The sequence below is a fragment of the Egretta garzetta genome, unplaced genomic scaffold (genome assembly GCF_000687185.1).
Source record: "Egretta garzetta isolate BGI_Z169 unplaced genomic scaffold, ASM68718v1 scaffold365, whole genome shotgun sequence".
NCBI classification, from domain to species: domain Eukaryota; kingdom Metazoa; phylum Chordata; class Aves; order Pelecaniformes; family Ardeidae; genus Egretta; species Egretta garzetta.
The window spans coordinates 1,160,262-1,175,659 of NW_009259602.1; the positions used below are offsets into that span (position 1 = coordinate 1,160,262).

Here is a 15,398-nt window from a genome sequence, read left to right on the forward strand (position 1 = left end):
GTGCCCAGCCGCCCAGCCATTAGGTAGGGTGAGCTTCGGCAGGAGCTCTCGTAGATGGCCCTGGCCTGCTGATGGGCTGGCAGAGGAAGAGGAGCAGAGAGCATAATTCAGTTGTGGAGCAATTGTGGTGGATGAGTTGTAACGGATAGCTCTGGTTTTGTGCATACAGTCCCTCAGCATGCTGGAATGTGGGCAACAGTTCTGTGAGGAGAGATCAGCATCTGCACAGTCTGGGGGTTGCTGTCTGATTCTGGAAGGAAATGGGATGTTGTAAAATGTAAATGTAAAGTTGCATATTCTCTGTGTCATTTTCTCCCAGCAGATCTCTGCTGCTTATTCTAAGGCTGATACCTGAGCTCTGCTCACATGTACTCACACATCCTTTGTAATTTTTTTTCTATTTATGTGGTCTTACCTTAATAATAAATAATATATATTTTATAGTATACAATATGTAATATGTAATGTATATTTAATGTAATATATACTTAAAATAGTACATAATTTTAAAATAATCGTTAATTAATGACCCTGAATGGACCTCCTAATTAAAAAAGTCTCCACAGCCGTTTTTGCACATAAGAGTGGAAGCTCAGCTAGTCTGTACTGTTGTGCGAGAGGATAAGCTGGTTGGAGAAAGTGGCGTAGCTTGCAGTGGCATGTTTCTGAAGTGCCATTTATCAGTCTAATGTCATTCCCGCTTTGTTCCAAGCAAGAACCACATGTCCTTTTTTGAAGTGATGCATTTGTTTCTCCTTCCAGGTTTTTCGGATGGCTCTCAAGTTCCAGAAAGGCCGCCAAAGCCACTACCACGGAGAATAAATTCTGAGCGGAAAGCAGGGAGCTGCCAAGCAGGCGGAGCCAGCAGTGGGACCAGTGCGTCACTGCAACTCTCCAGTGAGATCGAGAACCTAATGAGCCAAGGCTACTCATATCAGGACATTCAGAAAGCACTGGTCATTGCACATAACAATATTGAAATGGCCAAGAATATTCTCCGGGAGTTTGTTTCCATTTCCTCCCCTGCGCATGTGGCCACATAGCACATTACCTCCACACCCACAACTTCTGTGGACCAACTGCCTGGGCAGCCGTAGCCCAGCTATGCACCAAAGGGGAAGGGGGTTCCTTTAGAGACTTCGTGCTGAGGTCAGTCCTGCCTCTTAAAAGAATCAGTTGTCAGGTTTTTGTGGTTCCAGATTTCAAAGCAGTGGAATGAAATGGAGCGGAATGGTGTTTTATACAGTGTAATGTTTTGGAGTCCTTTACCCCTACCTCTTGTTTGAGAGAACAGATTCATTTCCAGGGTGTTGGTAGAGAAAGGCATCGCAACAAGGGATCCCCGAGCTGATGCCCTGGAGGCTGGGGGCAGTGTTTTGTGCTGTGAATTCTAAGTGAATGCTCTGAGAAACAGAGTCTCGAGGTCGGTGTGGTGTGTCCTGTGGTTCATGGTACTAGGTTTGGATCTGTTCGCTGCTGTGTGTCTGGCTCAGGCTTTTTAGAGCAGCTGGGAGGTCACTTTCTGCTGAGAATAAATAGGAGACCTTGGAAGAATCTTCTGATTGCTTCCTGTTTGCCATGGCGTTTCCCTCTTGCCTGTAATAATAGCATTCATTGCTTATGATTCAAGTCCTCCCTTTTTGCCTGGAGATAGCATGACTAGCTTCTGTCAGGTGTTTTGCTCTTGACAGTGCTGAGAGTTGGATATCTCTTATCTGTGTCCTCTTGCCGACAGCACTGGCAGCACCAGATTCCAGGCAGCTAGATGTGCTGAGTTTTGCGTGTTTTTGAGGGGTGGGAGAGGGTGGGAAGAATTTGAGTGAGAGCAAACAACAGGCTGCTGCTTCTCCTTTTTTAGCCTTGAGCATTTTGTGCTTTGATGCTCAAACTTGATTGTGGCCCTGCTGGGCTTGAGCAGCCGTCACTGGACACTCCCATGTGCTCTTTCTCTAGGAATGTTGCACCTGGTAAATATGATGTTTTATTTATCTTAATTGCATGGTGGCTGTTGCAGACTAGTGGCCTTCACACACATTCCATCATCTCCTTCAGAGAGCTTTTGCGGGAGCCAGCTGTCTTTGTGCCAGGCTGTTTTGTGGAATTGGTAGATGCAGCTGATGTATTCATTGGTATCTTACCTGCTTTGCAGTAAAAGAAATGCAGCAGTTCTCTGCACGGCTATCAAAACAACATGGGGGCTCTTCTTTCCATTTCCATTACTCTAAGGTATTGCCAGAGCTTGTGTTAAAACAGATCTGGGAAGCTTTTGTATTTGTAAAATGATCACACAGCTGTAAAAGTCAGTACTCAGCTGCTACTTTAAAAAAACCTGACTCGCATACTCAGCTACTTAACTCTGTTCATATATGCTTGATGTGTGACAAGTGTATGGTTCCTTTTGAGAGGATTTAAATGAAGTAGGGATACATAGATCACAGCCTGACAAACAAGTGCTCTGTGTGCACTGAGAGGCTATTAGCCTTTTGAAGCATGTCTAGCATTATTTGCATCTCTCTAAGTAGTCACTTAGCCTAAGTAGGCAAAGGGTTGCAGCTTGAAATATTATTGGAGTGATTATGGCAGTTGGATGGAGTTTAGCCTTTTAAAGAACCTAGTAGCTGGGCCCAGATCTCAGAGAAATGGCTTGCAGGTGGCGGAGAGGACTTGATGAGTATTAGGAAAGGGAACTAAGCATAAAATGTTTGGTTTATGTAGAGTATAGGTTTCTCTCTAGATCTACAGCTTTATAAATTGAGTCAGTGGGTTCCAGGCAGTTTAAAAGCATGAACTGTCTCCCTTTACTTCCCTCTTTATGTAGTGAAGAAAACATTCTCTGAAACCATAAGATCTCCCACAACACTTACAGGCCATCACCACCGTTGCTATTTTGGGGCCAGGGCCAAAACTTGCACATGCAGCACACTGATGAGATTTTTGTCAGTGGGCATGTTGCTCCATGGTGGTGCAGGGAGAGGTCAGGCACAGCCAAGAGCAGGGTCTGGCCTTGGTGAAGGTGCTGAGTTACAGCGTAGGTGATGTCAGTGCATATTGCACTCAGGGAAGAAGAGCTTTTCTTTTTCCTCTGCCCATATGTGCATCAGTCAGCGGTATCGTGAGCCGGTCCTGCTCTTTCTGTGTGACGTGCTCTGCCAGTTATGCATGGCAGCCTTGGTCATTTGTGTCTGTGGAGCTTCTAGAGAAGCAAGCCCAGCATGTGTGCTGCTGAGGCAGGAACATAGGGCAGCTCTGGTTGTTCTCTCAGTAGATCTACATGTTACACTTGAGAGCCTGACCAACCAGTCCTAGCATGAGAGAGTTATTTCCTGGCTTTGTCCTGGAGAACCAGATAAAAACCCTTTTGTGAGGCAGCACTACGGTTTTATTTCCCTCTTTTTTGTATTCTCTCCAGTGCTGCCACTAGCTCCGTGTTGGGTTTGGAGCCACTTCTTCTCTGGCTTGCTGTGTAAACTCAGTGCAAGTGTGTTCAAGTGTGGCGTGTGACTCTTGCCGCTGCCAAGGCTGCATAAGAGCCAAGTCCAGCCAGCTAGAAAGCCTTAACTCTTGTCTTGCACAGTGTGTGTGATCAGAGTAGTGATGCCCTGTCCCATTCAAGCCCTTTATTGCAGGCTTGTTGTAATGCTAAATTAAATCATGCCTAGCAGAGCTATTACAGACCCGTCTTCGGGGTTTATGTGCCGAGAGATGTTCCTATGGGTATTGTTCCAGGTATTAGAGATTAGAGAGAGCAATCTTTGTGGCATGTATCACTAATTTTTCTGCATGTGTCCTTTCTGTGCACTGTTTGTCTCTCAAACTGATTTAAGAAACTTAAGTCTTGGCTTTTCTTCCTTTGACATGTAAGTGTTTGCTAGTAGCACTGAAGTGCAGCAGAGTCCTGACCATGTCTTATGGCTGTGCTCTGTGAAGGCAATCCAGGCACTGTACAGTGTATTTTTTCTTGTTCTTTCAGAAAGGTAAGCCTAAGATTGATTTCTCTTTTTCTCCTTTGCCTCCTTGATCTTTATTCTTAAGAAGTTAACTTTATGACGCTACTTTAAAAAGGAAAAAAAACCCCAAATGTCTAGTGCCTTTGTTAAGGGAATGCTGCCTCGCTAGGTTGGATCTGAGTGTCCACCCCTCTGTGAGAATGAAGAGCCCGAACTAGACAAGCGGTAAAGATGCCTTTGAGTGTGAGACTGCTTTGAAAGGGGTAAAAAGAAGGGGCAGGAAAGATGGGCAATTGTCACTTCAACTATATGACACTGTGTTTTGTAGCATTTCAACTGTGGAGGTTTCCTACTTTATCTGTTACTAACAGTGACTTGTCTGGACTGGTGCTGTACTAAGCTTGGTGTGAAGACAGTAGAATTGTAGGACAGGATTGGTTTTGCTTGTAACAAAATACGAGTTCTGCTCATAAAATGTGCTGGTTTTCCCCCTACCTGTTAGCCAGGACACAAAGCAAGCAGAAGACACTTTGTACAGTAAGAGCTGGGCACAAAACATGTGGGACCAGCACGAGCCTCTGCACAGTGAGCAGCAGGTAGCTGTGGCAAGCAGACGAGTATCGTCTGTTCGGAAGAGGGTTTCCAGCTGGCTTAGTACGTTCAATGCCACCCTAGCTGAATGGGACGTATCCTGACAGGGATGTGGTGCATCTTGTCTGCTGCACTGCCCTTGCGTGTTTACCTCTGCAAGCGCTGCAGCTTGAGGCGTGGAGTATCTCTGCTGGGAGCCGGCGGGCTTGCTTTTGTTATACACAGCTTTTCTGCATGCCCTTCGCTGAGCCCTTATCTTGGGGGAGCCAGGTAGGCTCCGAGTACAGCGTGTTGCTTCCTGTACTAGACTGATTACAATACTGTAGCTAATCCTGAGGCAGGGTCATTACTGTAAATGGTTTTTTTCAGTTGAGCAAGAAAAAATGCAACTCCCAGGGCACTTCCTTAAAGGTGCCACTTTAAAAATTAGTGGGGAATAAGGATACTTAGTTTTAAAGTTCCTAACAGAAATCTTTTTTGAAATTCCCAGTGGGGGAGGAACAGTTGTTCTTTCTCTTGAATGACAAATACCAATTTGTATAATATCAGTGTTAAAAATGTTGAGATTTTCACAAATTATTTTAAAAAAGTATAATAGTGTCATTAATATAAAAATATAATAGCAGTATTTAATCCTTTCAGATCTGTAAAGAATAAGGAAAAACAGAAGGTAAATATTCTTACAGAGAGTAGCTGAGCTTTAAGGTTCACTTGGTTTAAAGTCCTCATTTTGTTTGCAAATGCATTGTTAATGTTTAGAGGTTATACTAATGTTATTTATTAATTGTTTCCATTCTTGTATGCTGCCCACTAAGAGCTTCTTTGTTTGGGATTTCATTCACCTGTGTCAGTAAAAAGAAAACAAAACAAAGTTTTATTTTTAAATAAAATTTCCTTTGTTGTAGCATATCGTCTGTGTTGTGTTGGTTCTGTGAGTCCTGGAAAAAGAATATCCTGCTGGAGCCTGTCAGTCCTCTCGTGCAGGCTGCCCAAGGCTGCGATCTTCAGTTACTCTCCTGGATCTCCTGCAGACTGCGACTGACTTTGCACCTATTTAACTATTACCGCAATTATCTGTTAAATTCTAATTCGTGTCATGGATGCTAACAAACAGAGCGCAGGAAAGATTTATACGAAGTTTGCAAGTCTAGTGATAGGGTTAAGGTACGCTAATAGAATTGACTAATAGAGCCTGTGATCCATCAGGACCTTTCAGAGTCTGCAGATGACTTCAGCAGGTTTGTTACCGCCCAGGAGCAGGCTGAGGGAGTCCGTAGGAGTCTGGCAGAGTCTGACGGGTTCTGCGGTGGCTGTGGGGCCCAGCAGTTCCTGAAGCGTCAGTCTGTTGGGCTCCAATTGCCTCTCACAGACCCTGTTAGTACGTTACTACAGAGTCTGAAAGACTTTTATAATCCTTGCATACCATTATATAGTTGTATATATTACAAAATTATGCATATAATTATATGTGAAATATAAAGGAAAAGTAATTAATAAATCAAAAATTATACATACGCAAATAACATGACACACTTCTGATACTGTGTGGGCTAATGGATACTGTGCAATGTTAGGCACTGTTGGAGTCCAGCGTGCCCTGCCGGAGATTGTAAGGCGAGGGGGGGCTGACAGGACAAGACCCTGTGAGACTCTGCCAGACCCTGCCAGCCTTGGATCATGTCTCAGACTCTGGTGCAGTCTGGAGAGCAGGTAGGATCCAGCAGAGTCTGGCAGGTCCTGGGCTCCGTGACACGCAATAACCCAGAGCCCGGAGGGGCTATTCAATGAAAGAAACTCAAATGAGGACAAGCTGGCCAAGCGGCCCACCCCCCCAGGACAGTGGGGGGGTCAACTGACATGTCCTGGGGGTCACATAGGGACACAGAGGCCACAGGCATTGACTGAACGCCTCAAAGAAGTAACAGTGGGGTCAAATGAGGACATGGGGGTCAACTGAGGCCAAGTGACCATGCAAAGACACCACCATGGGGTCAAATGAGGTTAATTGGGGTCAAATGAGGACACGGGGGTCAAATGAGGACACGGGGGTCATGTGAGGTCGCTGTAGCTTCTCAGAATCACCTCCATGGGGTCAAATGAGGACACAGGGGTCAAACGAGGACACTGGGGTCATGTGAGGTCACTGTAGCTTCTCAAAATCACCTCCATGGGGTCAAATGAGGTTAATTGGGGTCAAATGAGGACACAGGGGTCAAATGAGGACACTGGGGTAACGTGAGGTCGCTGTAGCTTCTCAAAATCACCTCCATGGGGTCAAATGAGGTTAATTGGGGTCAAATGAGGACACGGGGGTCAAATGAGGACACTGGGGTCACATGAGGTCACTGTGGCTTCTCAAAAATCACCTTCATGGGGTCAAATGAGGACACAGGGGTCAAATGAGGACACTGGGGTCAAATGAGGACACTGGGGTCAAACAATATGAACTGGGGTCAAGGGCAGAGTATGTGTGGTTTAATGGTATCCAGCACCTTCAGTCTCGTGCAATGGAGTCAAAGGCATCAGATGGGTCATGCCGGGGCCTGTGGTGGTGCCCACAACTTGAACTAAGTCTTGGTACCAGACCCGTGGTTACTGCCACCCATCGAAGGTGTTAGCACAGTTAGCTGGGGCAGTTTGACGCCTTCAGCCATGTCAGTGAGGTGACAGAGTTGTCTGTTCGTGTTTATTACCATCTACCCTAGCTGGGAGCAGAGCTGTTACAGCATCAGCTAACAGTGCAACCACAGAATTGCATTTATTTGTTAGTGGGTTATTACTCTCTATCATAGCTAGTGAAACAATTCTCTCTTAGAACTTGAGAGGTTCTAATTACCACAGTTACTGCTGAGGGACTGTTATATCTATGGCAGCTACTACTAGAGCTATTTGTTAATTTTATTGCTATCCACTGGAATCCACTAACAGAATTGGGTTTGGCATTATTAATTTTTACAGTAGCTATCATTAATTTTGTTTATTGATTACATTAGACTAGACTATTACAGCTATCAGATAACAGCTACTGTAGACACTAACAGTTACTAATAGTAATTCAATTTTTAGAATTGATTCTAGTAAAACAATGGTCTATTACGTATATATATTAGCATCTACAGCAGCAAGTAGCAAAGTTTTCTTACAGATTCTAATAATAGAACTATGTATTAGTACCTCTAGTAGGGAGTAATACAAATAGCTATTTCAGCCTATACAGTATCTACGAGAATCTAACCTTAGTTATCTATGAGTAGTAGTTTACAGTAGCTGTTATCTGATAGCTGTAATAGTCTAGTCTAATACAATCAATAAATTAATGATAGCTGCTGTAAAAATTAATAATGCTAAACCCAATTCTGTTGGTGGATTCCAGTGGATAGCAATAAAATTAACAAATAGCTCTAGTAGTAGCTGCCGGAGATGCTAACAGTCCCTCAGCAGTAACTGTGGTATTATTAGTATCTACAATAGCTGGAAATAAGATTTTTCTTGTATAATCTACTGGTATCTAACAATACTGTTATTCATTAAGTAGTTATTAGTATCTATATTAGCTAGAAATACAATAGTCTAACAGCATCTATAACAGAAACTATTTATCGAGTTGTCAATAGTAGTTATTAACTTAATTACCCATTAGAATTATTAAATTCATTAATGGAATTTCTTATTAGCATACTTAGTAGCTAGCCATACAATTTTGTCTCGTAATCTATGAGAATCTTTTAACACAGTTACCTATTCATAGAATTGTTCAGGCTGGAGAAGACCTTTAAGATCATTCACGTCCAACCGTTACCCTAATCCTGCCATCCCACCACTAAACCATGTCCCTGAGCACCACACTACATTCATATCTGTATTACTATCATTGCAATTATCTGTTAAAAGCTATTACTATTAGCATCTAATAAATTAACTGCCTATTTCTATTTAGCATCTGCACTAGCTATTAATACAATTACCAATTAAAATGTATTAGAATATATCAATACAAAGTATCTATTAGAACCTAGAGTAGCTAGTATACGAATAACAGTTATAATTATTTGAATTTTTTAAGGAAAAAATCCATTAATATCTATAAGTATCTATAGTAGCTATCAATACAATTATTTATTATAATGTCTTGTTATCTATTAGAATCTAGTGACAGACTTATCAATGAGTAGTTATTAGTAGCTACATTAGCTATTAATAAAACTATCTAATAGATTCTACTGCTGGGATCCATTAATGACAGTATAATCTCTTAGTATCTACCATCACTAGTAATATAATTATATATTACAGTCTAATACTACAATTACCTATTAGAATAGATTAGTAATTTATTAGTATTAGTAGTTGTTAGTTTCTCTATTAGCTGTTAATGCAGTTACCTATTAGAATCTACAGAATTATCTGTTCCCAGCTACAGGAGGTACAAACGTGTCATCTGTTAGAACCTCACAGGATTATCGACTAATAGCTACCTGTACCTCGTTAGTCCTTACCTGCCGCTACCTCTCAGCATTGGTGTCGGGCTCGTCCATCACCTGTTAACAGCATCACCTATTACCAGTGTGCAGAATTGATTTTCCTGCCCCGGCCGCGGCGCAAGGGCAGGTTAAGGCAACTCTGTTCCGCTGGCTTCGTCCGGGAAGCGAAGGGCCGTTTCTGTCCAAAGCCGCTGCAGCGTGCATGGCTGCAGATGCCTTGCTGAGGGCAGCCAGGCTGAGACCCCGGGGCAGCAGCTCCCAGCCCACCACGACCTTCAGCAGCGTCCAGTCCTGGCAGCCTGGGTGAGGAGGGCTTCGGGCTGACACTCGCTCGTCTGCTGATTTAAGCCCATGGCCCAGGTGAATGTCCCACTGTTGTGGGAGCAGCCCTAAGAGGTGGGAGTGCGCACGGTGCCACCCAGCCTTGGTAACCTGCTCCTGGGGACAGGAGCCTTGAAATCGAGCGGGGACAGGGGAGACAGGCTGCCCTTGCCATCCCGGTGGGACTGCTGCTAGCGGGAAGAAACTCAGACCCCGGCTTTGAACTTTTTACTTTATTTTCACATATATAAAAAAAACCTCGCGAGTATCAGACAAAACTTCTGGAAATTTACACACAATCCAACAAAAATATATATAAACCAAAGCTTTTGCTTCGACAACACTTGTAGCTCATGAGTATAGCTCACCGCTTCTTAGGGTGCTGGCTGCCGGCTGCTGCACGGCTCCCTGCTACCGGCAGAGGATGCTGGGGGTGCGCAAGGGGACACCTCTCCTGTCGCCCAGGGCTAGTCAGCCCCTCGCCGAAGGGCTGGGGGGTGACAGGCTTGTGGACAGCATAGCACTGAGTACAGAGTATGTGACTTAGAGGAAGGAGGGGCTGCAGGGGGCTGATCTCTCTAGGAGGAGGGAGAGCCATGTTTCAGGCGTGGGACAGCCCACGGCAGTGTGAAGCTAAAGGCAAGCTGCTTGCCCGTCTCCCCTCGCTGTAGCACCAGCCCGGCTGTGGGGCCAGGGGTGCCACCAAGCACAGAAATAAAACAGCTTTACCTGGGGCTGGTAACTGTTCAGCACAAAAAAACCCTGAGACATCGCCAACTGGCCCTGGTCTAATATTCCTTAGTTTTAAATTGGGGGGACACTCACACCCACTGTTGCCAGCAGCTGTGCACCCCCCCTAAAAGCAATCCAATTCCGTGGGAAGCAGGGAGAGAGGAGCCTTCCCCCCTCACATCAGCAAGGCCATGCTACAAACCAGAGAACCTAAGCCCTTGGTCTGGCATGTGCCCGAGAGATGGGCACCCCTGTCCTTGCTCTGCCAGGTACTCGCCTCCCGTAGGATCACAGCTACCCGTCATGGAGCTCCCTACCTGCACAGCACCGTCAGGACAGGCTGGGCTAAACCAACAAGACAAGAACAGTTCAAAAGGAAAAGCAAAGCACTAACACCTCCCCAGCAGCTGGCAAATGCTGCTCTAACACACCACTTGCATTCTTCGCTCGTCTAACCTGCACACCACTACATCTAAGGTGCCTGGGACATCCCAAAAGTAAAATTTCACCAGCTTTTCTGAGCAAGTTTGGGGTAAAACACATCAAAACCTTCCCACACACATACAGGACACATTTCCTGAAAAAGCCTCAAATCCTTCCACCAGGTAGCTCAATGGGGTATTTCTTACTAATATTGCTGTTGGCTTCTCTGTAGTAGTAAGCAAGTCCAGCTTTGCTGCTGCTAAGTCGACAACCTGCAAGCCCACAGTTGAGGTAACGGGCAGGTGAGTCAGGGGGTGTCCCCTGTGCATCGGGGCTCAGCACTGTGACACAGTAATCGTCTCTGGCCGTGCTCCCCAGGTACTGGAGCAGGGGTGGGACAAGGCAATCCAAGAGCAGGAAAGGTTTGAAGGAAGAAAGCACTTAGTAGATTCCCTCTCTATTTTCTCAGATCGATGTATTTCTCGCTCTTCAGTCCACCAAAATAGAAAGAGGGAAAAAAAACAACAAACAACCAGTTAGGGGTGAACATAAAACCAGGTCCTCCACTGCAGGTGTCTGCATGACAGATGGCAATGCGATGGGGGAGAGCCGCTGGCCCAGGCCACCCCATGGTGGCTGAGCATCTGCCCCGGGGCAAGGGACAAGCACAAGCTACATGGGCAGCAGGACCACGACGGGTTATCTCTTGGCCTAAGGCAAATAAAACTGCAGTGGGCTCAGGCGCTGCACCCTATGGCTCCGCAGGACGTGCAAGCCCTGCCTCAGCACGGTGATGGCCTGGCACCGATACTGTGAACAGTTGCTCAAGCCCCCAGTGGCTCTCAGCCCCAGGTGAGAGGCAAGTATGCAGCCCAGGAGACTCATCCTGCACCGAAAGCTTTGGCTCAGAGATGCTACAGCAGGGCCCATTCCTGCAGCCTCTGCTCTGACTCCTGGCCAGAGATATTTATGTAGTTCCTTCTTCCAGAGCCCCCCAGGGAGCCCAGCTCCTGCTCCAGGGAGCCTGGAAGGAGGCAGTGCCAAGCAGGCTGGGCAGTGGGCAGTGTGCTCCCAGGAGGTGCCAGGGGCTGGCACGGAGCAGAGCTGCACATGTGCAGGGGATGGCTGCTCCTACATCCCTGGAGCAGAGAGCTGTGGCTTTGTCACCTCCCCTCCCTCCCACAGCCCCTCTCAAGCGCTGATGATGGATGATGAAGGCCCATGCAGGGTGGGGAGTGCTGGGAGAAGAGCAGCGGAGAGGAGAAAAGCATTACCTCGATGCACCCCCCGTACACTCCTCACCTCTGCTCCCAGCCCTGGGAGCAGCCCTGGCCCTGGGGAAGGGCAGTGCCCGACGCTCTGTCCTACCTGGTCAGTGGCAGGTCTCGTCTCGCCGTTGGCACCCTGCAGGAGCCCCGCCTCTTCGGAAAGTTTATCTGACTTAACTTCAACTACATTCTTGTCTTTACGTGCCTCTGGCTTTGTGCTAGGGGAGGGAGGTGACAATTTTGAGACATGTTTGCGATATCAAAGAGGGCACATGGCCGGCTGAGCGAGGCCAAGCCCTGGGGCTCCATCTCAGGGGATACTCTGGAGCGGGGCTGGGGCAGAGGAAGGCCAGGGGTGAAAGAGGCTCCAGCTCGGGAAAGCTTTGGGCTGCCCAGCCCCTCCCTGGGGTGCAGACCCTTGGCTGCTCTACCACTCTGCTGTCCTCCTCATCACCTCCCTGCACAGACGGGGCGAGCAGTGCGGACCCCAGGCTGTGGGAAGCTGGAAGCGCTGCCGAGACCCCAGCGCGGTGCCCCCCGCCCCGAGGCTGCACTATTGCCTCCCTCCGCATCGGGCAGGGAGCGGCTGGTGCAATGAGATGGGAAGCATGAGCAAGCGCCTCTGGCCCCAAGGGCTCCCTGGGAGGGCAGGCTGCAGTGCTTACATGTCCTGTTTCCCAGCGCGGCCACAGGGGATCTTGCCTTTCTTGTGCAGGAAGTAGATGACAGACCCCAGCACAGCCACCACGAGGATGCAGACAATGATCGCCACAATGATCACCCCTTTGCTCTCTGCTGTCTTTTGATCTAAACACAACGGGAGAGGAAGAAGTTAATGCCCGTCCCACCCTGACGCTCTCCAGCTTCTGCATTACTGCACCCCCTTGCGGACAAGAAAAGGACCCCTTCCCCCAAGAAAGCAGCATGGGGACTCCAATTCCCTGTGCTTCTCCAGCTCCCTGCAGGATGCAGATGTCAGTACAAAAATGCTCCATTAGGGCAGTTTCTGCATGAATACGCTTTGCATTCTGCTCCCAGCTGCCATGCCCCTGCGTGCCATAGGAGGATGGCTTAGAGGGTTTCCTGCAATACACCAGGCCATGCCTTTGCTTCCTTGCCCAGCAGGACTGGGCTGCAGGAAGCCACACTCGATGGCCTTGCTGGGCTGCAGGCTGAGGACAAGCAGGCAGCTTTCACACCGCTGCAGAAACAGGCGGAGGCAGAGCCTCTGTTTCCCTCGCGGCTTGGCAGGGAGAGAGGAGCAGCGACGGATGCAGTGCAAGAGCCAGCAGCAGAGGCTCCCTCCCCAGACCAGAGGCGAGTGTGACTCCTGCTGGTGGCATGCTCCCACCAGAGCCTGGGCTGACGGACGCACGCACCCAGCGCAGTGAGGAGACTGACCTTTTCTGATGGACTCCACTGGTAGAGAAGGAAGAGAAAGAGACAGAGCTCAGCCACACCATGGCACACATGGCACCTGTGCAAGGGGAACCAGTGCTTCTCTGGGTTCCCGGGGCAAAAGGCGGTGCCTGAGACTCACCGAGCAGCTGGATGTGCTTCTCGCTGACACCCAGCGCGTTGGAGACCTTGCACGTGGCTCCTGCCCGCAGCAGGTGGTGGTTCACGCGCACCGTCAGGTTGCTGGCGATGTGCTGATTTTCAACGTACTCATGAGCCTGTGAGGGGGGGAGGCAGCGAATGATTCAGCGCCCAAGGCAATGGACAGCCCCTCTGAGAGACCACGGCCTGGACCCAGCACCCTCCCCAGCTCTCACCGTCCCATTGACATCCCAGTGGACAGAGGGCCTGGGGAAAGCGATGGCCTTGCAGGTCAGGTTCACCACCTCATCCTGCCGCACGTACAGCGGGGAGCTGATGGCGACGATCCGTGGCTTCCCTGTGAGAAGGGCACATCAGGCACCCGTGGCTCTCGGAGGGGAACGGGGCTGATGCTGGGCAGGACGGGACTCCCTCTGGCAAGGCGGCATGCCCACAAACACGCCGGTTCTTACCCTGAACAGCCACAGCCACCTGCTCGCTCTGCTCCAGCCCCGGCACGCTTGGTGCCATCACCCTGCAGCTGAAGTTGCGGGAGGTTTCAAAGGTGAGGTTTCTCAGGAAGAGCTGGTTCCCTTCTGAGATCTTCTTGCCCTGTTGGGAAGGGATGTGCCCCAGCAGTAAGCCCTGAGCACCAGACCCTCCTGTGCCCAGCTCCCCAAGCTCTGCGGCTGTCCCAGAGGGGCTCAGCCCTCCCTCCCACACAGAGCCAGGGATCCTACAAGCACAGGACCCCTCTGCAGTACTGGCCAGGAGGTGAAGAGGTAGAGATGGACAACACGGCTCCATGCAAGGGGGAATCTCTCAGGAGAGATGGAGCAAGCTCCCAGCTCTGCCCAGTTTGCTGCAAAGCCCACACTCGCTGAGCCTGAGCATTGACAATACCCGAATGCCTGCTCACCTTCTCATCCCTCCATTGGTAGTTTAGGGCCACGGGGCTGTAGGCATCACAGCTCAGCCTCACGCTATCCCCTTCCTGAAGGGGTGAGGATGGCTCCATCTTCACATGGACACCTTCAATGTCTAGGAGAGGGATGGAGACCAGGGCAGGGTGAGCAGGAGGGATGGGGCACCCACCACGAGGTGTGCAGGGTCCCGTCCCCCGCCTTACAGTTCACAACAAGCTCCACATCCTCCTCCAGCTGTCTCATATCATCCAAGTCCAGGGTCTGGCATCTGTACAGGCCGCTGCTGTTCTTACTCACATTGTTCAGGTTCAGCACCCCGCTGCTGGTGCCTGACGTCACCGGCAGGTCCTGCCAGTTGCCCTCCAGCTGCAGGCAGTGGGGAGAAAGCAGAACCCTTAGCCCCACACAGGCACTCCTCCACCCAGCCACTGCATCCCACTCCCCAGGGCCCTCTAGGCAGGGAACAAGAAGCAGCCGGGACATGAGATGTCTGCCAAGGGAGAGGTGCCCAGGTCCCCTCCAGCCTCACCTTTCTCTTATAGAAGCTGAAGACGGGTGCTGGGTTCCCATCAGCCTCGCAGACCAGCTTCACATCATCCCCTTCCTTCACCAGTGCCGAGGACGGCATGACCTGCAGCTTCACGTGCTGTGCGGGGTCTGGGGGAGGAGGGAGTGGGGAGGGTCGGTGTGGGACCCTGCCACGCAGCACCGGGCAGTGGGCACGGCCCCCAGCCCCTGACTCACAGAAGACGGTGACGTTGACCCGCCGCGACTCCATGGCGCGCTGCTGTCCCCGCAGCCAGTAGTGCACGGTGCAGTGGTAGAAGGAGTTGCGGTCCTCCCGGGTGACGTGGGTGAAGAGGGTGCTGCTCACCGTGTACAGCCCACTCGACTCACGGGTCAGCGTGGTCGGCATCTTCACCACTGCAGGGGACACAGCCACTGTGCCCCAGCCCGTGGGGAGGCGAGGAGGGCTCCCTTGGGAGCACAGGGCTCCTTTGGGTGGCCACGGGCTGCCTGTCCCCAGCTGATGAGGCCCGGGATAGCACAAATGCCCCAGCCCCTCTTTTGAGCAGGCAGGTGTTGTTCCCCATCCCCATCCAACTCACTCTTATCCTCTGGCCGCAGCTGCTCCCCATTCTTGTGCCACGTGATGTTGGGGGGCGGGAA

The 15,398-nt window shown here is 49.5% G+C and overlaps 2 protein-coding genes across 2 annotated transcripts in view; one reads left to right on the forward strand and one right to left on the reverse strand.

Moving 5' to 3' along the window:
• The window catches only part of CBL (Cbl proto-oncogene), a 45,057-nt gene extending 43,247 nt beyond the window's left edge, over window positions 1-1,810 (forward strand). Inside the window, exon 16 of the mRNA XM_009638450.2 lies at window positions 763-1,810. Within this exon, the coding sequence (XP_009636745.1) occupies window positions 763-1,043 (281 nt within the window). The 3' untranslated portion in view covers window positions 1,044-1,810. The remainder of the gene's footprint in view (window positions 1-762) is intronic.
• A 7,794-nt stretch (window positions 1,811-9,604) lies between these two features.
• The window catches only part of MCAM (melanoma cell adhesion molecule), a 22,608-nt gene continuing 16,814 nt past the window's right edge, over window positions 9,605-15,398 (reverse strand). Inside the window, exons 6-16 of the mRNA XM_035893933.1 lie at window positions 15,338-15,398; window positions 14,973-15,152; window positions 14,758-14,885; window positions 14,432-14,594; window positions 14,222-14,343; window positions 13,776-13,914; window positions 13,539-13,660; window positions 13,304-13,439; window positions 12,429-12,570; window positions 11,864-11,981; window positions 9,605-10,982 (exon numbers count right to left, since the gene is read on the reverse strand). The exon at window positions 15,338-15,398 is cut by the window's right edge and continues 6 nt beyond it. Coding sequence (XP_035749826.1) covers window positions 10,953-10,982; window positions 11,864-11,981; window positions 12,429-12,570; window positions 13,304-13,439; window positions 13,539-13,660; window positions 13,776-13,914; window positions 14,222-14,343; window positions 14,432-14,594; window positions 14,758-14,885; window positions 14,973-15,152; window positions 15,338-15,398 — 1,341 coding nt within the window. The 3' untranslated portion in view covers window positions 9,605-10,952. The remainder of the gene's footprint in view (window positions 10,983-11,863; window positions 11,982-12,428; window positions 12,571-13,303; window positions 13,440-13,538; window positions 13,661-13,775; window positions 13,915-14,221; window positions 14,344-14,431; window positions 14,595-14,757; window positions 14,886-14,972; window positions 15,153-15,337) is intronic.